The sequence below is a fragment of the Octopus bimaculoides genome, chromosome 10 (assembly GCF_001194135.2).
Source record: "Octopus bimaculoides isolate UCB-OBI-ISO-001 chromosome 10, ASM119413v2, whole genome shotgun sequence".
NCBI lineage: Eukaryota > Metazoa > Mollusca > Cephalopoda > Octopoda > Octopodidae > Octopus > Octopus bimaculoides.
The window spans coordinates 93545256-93554284 of NC_068990.1; the positions used below are offsets into that span (position 1 = coordinate 93545256).

Consider the following 9029-nt stretch of genomic DNA (forward strand, 5'->3'; position numbering starts at 1 on the left):
GCTAGCAATGTTGGTGCTCAATATATAAATTTCACCTGGAGGAAAGACAGATTATTGTAAATATGACATTGTAACTGTGTTGATTAATGGTTATTATTGGAAGCAATAAAGCAGTTCTGAATACAAAAGGGAAAAGAGAAAGAAGATAGAAGAGGAGGAGGCAGAAGGGGGGATGCAGAGGGGGCGGATGCAGAGGGGGCGGATGCAGAGGGGGAGGACAATGATGATTATGACAATTGTGATGGAAATGAAGATGATGATAGTGGTGATGATGGAGTGGTGGATTGGTGGCAGTGGGGATGGGGAGGGGGTAATTTTAGTGACGAGGATAGAGATTACGTTAACAACATTGATAACGGTCGTATATTATCTTTGGCGATTAATGATCTACAGCCATGAGCAATAATCAGTAAAATTATCTCATATCAAACATTAATAATTCTAAGATGAAAACCTCTTTTCTGTACACCTGCAATATTCATTCAGGTAGGCACAGTTCAGGAGCAGACAACCGATGATTCACCCGTTCAATATACAGAGTTGCACACACAAAGTGAGTATTCAGACGTCACCACTCATAAATGGAAGAATAACTACAAGTTACTGGTAAACATGTTCCTCAATGGTTGTTACGAAGGTCGGCTCTTATTCTTTTCTACTGTAGGCACAAGGCCCGAAATTTTGGGGGAGGGGGGCCAGTCGATTAGATCGCCCCCCCCCCCCCCCCCAGTACGCATCTGGTGCTTAATTTATCGTCTCCGAAAGGATGAAAGGCAAAGTCGATCTCGGCGGAATTTTGAACTCAGAACGTAAAGATAGACGAAATACGGTTAGGCTGTTCGCCCGGCGTGCTAACGTTTCTGCCAGCTCACCGCTGGGGTCTTATTGCTCAAGGGTGGTGGGGGTCACGTGATGGAAATAGTTGCAGGCTTATGGAGCAAAGATTCAAGGGAGACAACTCGGGCACGACCCATATTTATGAACATTCCTTATCAGGGGAGGTTACCGCGTGTGGCTTGTTTAGCTTGTAAGTCGTAACTTGACATGGGTTGTTTAACCGTTTGGTAAGTTTGCAAGGGAAAGGGTCCACTTGTGACAGAAATAGACGGTTGAAGACTTTGTTCAGCAAAGAAATGAAGGAAATTGAAGAACTTCCTCCACTCAGATTCCTACCTGAATTTTTAAAATGACGTTTTGCCTTCATGAGCGCAACTTTATATTAATCAACTATCCGGATTACTCCTTATTATAAGGATTAGCTCTTCTTCCACCTGGGCTTCTCTCACCGTAAACGATATTTAAGTGTCATATTTAGATGGCACGCATTTACAGGACTACACGGTTTTTTTAATCCCCCACTCCGCCCCTGTGCCTCTAAACCTCTTCGTCTTCATCCCTAACCTCACCTTCTCCATCTGATCCTGGTTCCCCTCGTCACGTTACTGCTAAACTAGGGTGCACTATTTGCCATCTGAATACTGATACGTACGTCACTGGCTAAAAATAAAGGGACCTATATAAGGGACATAACTCTAATGGGTTTAGGGATCAACCATGTTCTTTTTGTTCTGTTTATTTCCGGTTTCTCTTTCACCCATGAATCTCGTTCTTCTTTCATTTTTTTACAACTCTGAACCCATAAACCAGATGTAATATTTTCAGACCAAATCATATTTTTTCATTCAGCCATGTCCGATGAATGCTAATTTACCTCTCCGATTATCGAAGGTTATTTCCATGAAATGGTTTGGTAATATTTATTGGTTGTTATAAAACTATGATGATAATAATAATAATAATAATAATAATAATAATAATAATGATGATGATCCTTTCTACTGGAAGCACAAGGCCTCAAATTTGGGGGAAGGGATTAAGTCGATTACATCAACCCCAGTGCGTAACTGGTACTAATTTTATCGACTCTAGAAGGATGAAATGCAAAGTCGACCTCAGAACGTAATGGCAGACGAAATACCGCTAAGCATTTCGTCTGGTATGGTAACGATTCTGCCAGCTCGCCGCCTTAATAATAATAATAATAACAACAACAACAGCAACAATAATGTTTGACCTTAACCATTTGAGCATGTCCCTTAGTGGATGACGATATGTGCATCTCTGATCATGAGCAGAAGTAGTTGGGGAGAATCATAGCCATGTGTTGAGAGGAATTCTTTGGGGTTTGGATAATTCACTTCTGGAAACTTGGGTGTTTTGTTCATTATCCTTAAACAAATCTTATTCAGGGACCTTTTGAAAAGGATAGGCTACTTGACCTGAAGAAAATTCTGACAGGGCCCCATCTGCAAGGTCATGCACTGTTTCTCTTGATATGAGATCACCATGTCGCATACATATGGTTGTGATGCATATACCTGGCGTACCCTTATCAGATGGGTAATCATGATAGGTATACTGGGCTTTGTATATTTTACCCCAGTGTCACTTTGATGGCATGCACTGCTCTCTCACTCAATAATAATAATAGAATTTGATAAGCTCAGAAAATATAAAGATTTCCTAATCGAAATCGAAAAGATGTAGCATCTCAAGACGGTTACAATACCAGTGATTGTCAGAGCACTTGGAATGATCAAAAAAGGAACTGAAAATTATTTAAGAATGATCCCTGGTTTACCATCCATGCAAGAAGTGCAAAAGATCGTCTTAACTGGTAACTGATCACACGTATTGAGAAGATTATTGTCGCTGTGAATTTTCTCTCCCCACCCCCTTTTATTTTCTTTTTTGCTTTCTTATTTTTCATTTTTTCCTTTTTCTCTCTGTCTTTCTCTTTTTCTCTATCACATGACTTTGTAAATCAACAATCAACAACAACAACAACAACAATAATAATAATAATAATAATAATAATAATAATAATAATAATAATAACAACGTGAATACAAAAGACGCCATGACAATGTGGTAAGAATGATCCATTGGAAGCTCTGTGGAAATCACGGCCTACAAAGAGCAAAGACGTGGTATGAACAAACCCGAGAAGGAGTCACCGAGAATGAGAATTGCAGAGTGCGATCACCCGACCAGACACCGGAAACCGGACATTGTCGTGGTGAATAAAAAAGAAAGAACATGCATGACAACATATATGTATATGCGGATGCGCATATACGTATATGTGGAGAGATAGAGAGACAGAGAGAAGGTATTTAACAACAATATCAAGGCACAGTTGTTAATTAAAGAATTGGACTTACCATTCTGATCTTCCCCGAACGAGAGAATAAAAGGACTGTAAGATCCCTGCAAGCCATTGAAACAGACATCGTCTCCACACATGCGAATCTCTTTGTTCAACCAGATTTGTGATTCGTTGAATTGGTAAAGATAGAAGAGACGCCTACAGAGGAAGGGAGAGAGAGAAAGATGAGGCTCTCGGTATTACAATAATAACGGAGTTGAGACAGCAACAACAACAACAACAACAGTAAAAACAATAATACTGACATACATACATAGGTGCAGGCGTGGCTTTGTGGCTGGAAGCTTACTTCCTAACCACATTGTTCTAGGTTCAGTCCCACAGCGTGACACCTTGGGCAAGTGCCTTCTACTATAGCCTCGGGACAACCAAAGCCTTGTGAGTGGTATTGGTAGACGGAAACTGAAAGAAGCCCATCTTGTATGTATATATATATATATATGCATTTGCGTGTCAGTGTTTGTCCCCCCACCATCCAATGTTGGTATGTTTACGTCCATGTAACCTAGCAGTTCGGCAAAAGAGACCGATAGAATAAGTACTAGGCTTACAAAGAATAAGTCCGGGAGTTGAGTTGTTCGACTAAAGGCGGTGCTCCAGCATGGCCACAGTCAAATGACTGAAACAAGTAAAAGAAAAAAAAGATCAGCAAGAATTACAACATTAATTGTAATTAATGTTGATAGTTTCGGGACGAGGTTAGAAATTTTAAGGGCTGCAGGTTTAGGGGATAACCCCGCCTCCAATATTCGACTGATTCTTAATCTTATCGATTCCCAGAGGAATGAAAAGCAAAGTGGATCTCAGTGGGATTCGAACTCAGACTATAAGCAGGAATGCTGCAACATTCAAATTGTTCAATCTCCAGGAATTGAAAGACTTGTACAACAACAACATGAATATCAATATCAGATCTTTGTGCTTTTCGTCACTGTCTACAATTTTATTCCAATTGTTTTCAAATTTGGTTTATGGATTAAGTTTTGTATACTAATTATGAAAATGAAATTAATTTTTCCTATAAATCCATAATTTAAAAAAGTTATTAGCCTTTAAAATTTGCAAAATTTGGGTATTTTAGCCAATCAGAATCTAGTATTTTACACATCACCGTGGCGAAAAACTCTGTCTCCGTAGTAACCAAAGATGCTGCGTATGCGCACAAGTAGCAGAAGGAGCTACAGGAAAGATAATCTTCTACTATAATAATACTCTTGTGTTTTTCTCCGTCACAACATATGAATGAGAAAAGAAGGGGTGATAGATGAATAGGGAAGGAAGGGGTGATGGAAAACTGGTGGGATGGTGAACATTCAACGCTGAAAAGAACAGTCAAACAGCGTTTCATCTCTGTGTGAGTATATGTGTGTATGTGTGTGCATGGACAAGGGAAGTATGTGAATGTAAGTGAACATTGACAAGTGTATTGTGATTTACCATCCATATTTATATATAAAATACTACAATAGCCGTCATTATTGACGGCATCGGGCCAGCTAGTTTAGTTTATAAAATTCTAGAGTGCATTGCAAACTTTCGTTCTTGAATTTTTATAACTCATAAATGTTTGTTTTAAACAATGTTTCGACTGTTATTTCTAGCAACTCCTGTTGGTTTGTTTGATCGTAACTTATAAATATTTAATTTGCTCGCGAATGTTTTAATGTTAACTTCATTCGTGTATATTTTAAGGTTTTGACTGTTATTTCTAGCAATGTTTTGACATGCTGATGACCCTCACCCCCTGCTGATAGAAAAGGCAGCGAACGCGCTGTTTTCTGATTGGCTGAAATTTCTGAAAATTATCAAACTTTGAACACCTGTAACATTTTTGCAAAACTTTTCTGGAATAAATGAATAACAAATTCAGATTCAGCGTCAAAAATTACATCTAATATGATACATTAAAAAATTTTTTTTTTAATAATTATAAACAGTAACGAAAACCAGAAAGATTCTCAATATCTTTGAGGAATTTCAACCATGTTTCGTGGTCTGCTACCACAACAGCTCCTTTATAGGATCCAGTTAGCTGAAGACATCATCAGGAGGAACCACGTCCGGTTTCGGTCCCTACTCCTCTACCGTTTTGACGTGGCGGGGCCACCCCCTTTCGGAGGTGTCTTCAGCTCTGGTGTTGGGTGCATGTCTTCTTTCACTGTTTGTGACTGTTCTAATTCAACTCACCCATTTGTAAAATCTCCGTAAATATAATATCCGTTGAGATTTGGATTTTCACAGCCGCGGTACACGTGACCTCCAGTTACAGACTTGCCCACAGAATGAGGGTATGAGAATATCGGTAATTCTTCAGGACCTGAAAAATAATGCAACTAGAATGAAAGAAAAAGAAAAAAAAGACAAAATAGATATTTACATTGAACAGACATATTTTGGGAGATAAATGTTGTAACTCTGCTGGAGGACAAAGAGGATTTATAGAAAAATTTAAGCTAGAATTTCTGAGGAATTTAAATGAATTTTTCCTATAAAAGCACAACAAAGTGTGTGAAAACATAGCTACGCAGGTCCACAAACTAGTTTTGACTTTCAAAAATACCACTATATTTATTTCACTTATGTAGATAATGCCCCTGGGCAAGTCATAAAAACCACCTTCATCAATAAAAGTAATAAGTTTCATGTTTAGCTGCAGAGTGCAGAAATAAATTATTTCTCTAGAGACGATATTACAGTAATCGCAAACTATGTCAATAAGAGCTTATGAGTAAACAACTGTCTGATTGACTGCTGAGAAAAAGAAGTTAGATATTCAAGTCAACAATCACGGTTTCGGTTTTCATACGCCATCAAAGATGTATTTATGACCCGAAAACGAGATTTTGTTTTATCTCCTGCTGCAGTAATGAAACCAGAGAAAAGGCTACATTTATTTTTTAGATTGGATCTAACCACTGGACCATTGCACTTCCACTACAGTATATACACTAGTAATATATATATATATATATATATATATATATATATATATATATATAGACAGACAGACAGATAGATAGATAGATATGCACACGCACACACACACACAGCTAACACGTATTTATACAACTAATGTGTATACTTAATGCCGTGTATATACAGCTAGTATGTATTGATGATTGGTGTTGACGGTTACTAAACACTGATGAATTATAAGTATTTATAGCTGCCTATACGTACCAACCATGCCACACACTGCAGGATGGAAACATTGGTATCCTTCTCTGCCGTTCCAGCCATAATTACCTCCTTTGACCAATATATCAATTTCCTCGTAGGCATTCTGGCCAACATCACCACAGATTATCCGCCCTTTGTTCATTCCTGAAGAAGTAAAAACATTATCAACATATTTTTATAATAAGCACACAAACATATACATAAACACATGCATATACACACACCCACGTACCTAAACATCAGTAATGTCTATACAAGAAAGAAAATACGTATGCATAACAAGTGTGTGTATATCCATGCACATACATATCGTCCAATACGTCTGATGATTGTTAATTTACCTTCCCATACTCGGAAAATTCTTCAACATGAAACCGTTCCTTAACGTGAATTGGCTGCTATGAAACTAACCAATATTGCATAAGGATTCATATTTCATTCCCTTTTGTGCTATCAGTAATTCCTTTACCTGGATCCCTTTCTTTTGACATCTCAAGTCGTCCTTTTCTATTTTATTTTTCACTGATCAACCTTTTCTGTTATCTCTCGCTTTCTCCTGAAAGCCATACCTCATCTCCAACCTCCTCTCATATCTGTTATCCTTCTGAGCGCCATCTAATATCTGCCACCGATGCAGCCCCATTTTTGTTCGCCACTCATTATTCCACCCCTACGTACCTCTGACTTCCATTTCTGTTACTGTACGACTCTCTCCCCTACACTCCCACCCATACATCATTTCCATATTCCTCATCTACCTACAATTTTATTACGCAGTCCCTTACCACCGTCTCCTTTCTGAGCCACTCCTTTTCCTTTTCTACCCAAACTCGTATCTACCTCCGACCACACCTTCAATCTTTTTCACATTTATCCCATCTCTAACCATCTCTCACTCCCATCTCTCACTCCCATCTCACACTCATATGAACTTGTCCCCCCACCCCCACCCTGCTCCCATCTTCTGTCCATATCTTCCCTTCTACTCACTTTCTTCTACTTAGTTCTCACATCACGTCACCACCATCTTTACTTGTCTCTCCTATTCCTACTCGACCTCATATAATGCAGAGTGGCCATACATCTTCTCAACAGCAAGACACCTGTATTCCGCCCTTCATCGTATTCTAGACCCTCACCACCCGGCATAAGGCTACCTCCCCCGCCTACTCAGTAGAGAGAAAGAGAGAGAGAGATTTTCCTTTGTTTTCTGCAGCTGGAAACTTTTCGTCTGCTGCTGGTGCTTCGGTGCCTTTTAGCATCGCGCTTCGACACGAGATGCTTTCTCGACACGAAGATCGTAGTATTACCATTTCTTACAGCATAGCCATGCTAGGATTGCTCTCTCTCTCTCTCTCTCTCTCTCATATATATATTATATGTGTGTGTGTGTAAGGTATAAACAAATAGGTAGAGAGTGGGTGACTGTACTGACCTGTGACGCGGTCGCCTTCATCTTTGTCGCAACGCCATATATTCCGAATTCCGTAAGCATAGATCTCTGGACGTGTTCCATTTTCGTTGACAAATGGATTACTCGGTGGAATTGCATATTGTTTCCCCTTACGTCTCTTGTTAACATTAATTCTTAACACTTTCCCCAGCAAAACAGACCTGAAACAAAGATTCAGACTCATTGTCAGTGAAATTCTACACACACACACACACACACATACACACACACACACACACACACAAACTTTAGGTCAGTTCATATATATTTGTGACATATTTCAACTTCTGAAGACAATTTCACCACAGCTTACCGTGGAGAAAATATCTCAAGGCAAAAATTCTGTTTATTTCCCACCACTGCTACACTGTACAACATACGTACGTGCGTACGTACGTACGTATGTATGTATGTATGTATGTACAGCCTCCTTTAAGATGTTCGTGTACATTCGGACATAAAAAGGCAACACGCTGCAGATGTCTCGAAAAAGAAATTCTCCTTATAGACTTATGTAGGTGCAGACACATGACTGGGCTATGAATGCTCCCACAGTACATAACTGTATTTCATTCAACGCTGCTAAGTGCGCCTTTCATATACACTTATATACATACAGTAATCCCTCGACTATCGCGGGTGTTACGTTCCAAAACTCCCCGCGATAGGTGAAAATCCGCGAAGTAGAAACAGTACTGTATATTCTTTTTATTATTTTTATATATATTTATTACTTCCGCTTTAATGAAGGCAGAGGTATTGTTTTCAGATTATATAAAGATTTCTTTTTTTGGGGAGGCCGTTGTTCGTGCAACATCGTTATTCCTCTCTGTGCCTATGAAATCTTGTATCCCGGCTGTAAGGCCTTATTTCCATACACGCCAGCTTAATTTGATTCGTCCTTAGTCGAAAGACATCTGTTGTGATGTCCCGTTATTATTCCTACTGTATTTGGTTAACATTGTTCGTTTTTTTCCGTCCTTGTTTTTGTATACATTCGCTGCTTTCTTCCAAGGAATCTAATGCTCTTAGCTTAGTTTTTCCTTGGGGCTGGCCAGATTGGAGCAATATCGAGAATAACCAGCCGAAATTGCAAGGATAATCTGGATCTCGACTGAAGAGAGAAAACTCCGAATGACCTGCCCGTGTTTTCTGTGTATCGTCTAT

At 39.1% G+C, this 9029-nt stretch overlaps 1 protein-coding gene across 1 annotated transcript in view; it reads right to left on the reverse strand.

Moving 5' to 3' along the window:
- LOC128248940 (HHIP-like protein 1) overlaps nucleotides 1-9029 on the reverse strand; it is a 38742-nt gene that overhangs the window by 842 nt on the left and 28871 nt on the right. The window contains exons 3-6 of the mRNA XM_052971381.1: nucleotides 7845-8023; nucleotides 6410-6553; nucleotides 5417-5546; nucleotides 3225-3367 (exon numbers count right to left, since the gene is read on the reverse strand). Of these exons, the coding sequence (XP_052827341.1) occupies nucleotides 3225-3367; nucleotides 5417-5546; nucleotides 6410-6553; nucleotides 7845-8023 (596 nt within the window). The remainder of the gene's footprint in view (nucleotides 1-3224; nucleotides 3368-5416; nucleotides 5547-6409; nucleotides 6554-7844; nucleotides 8024-9029) is intronic.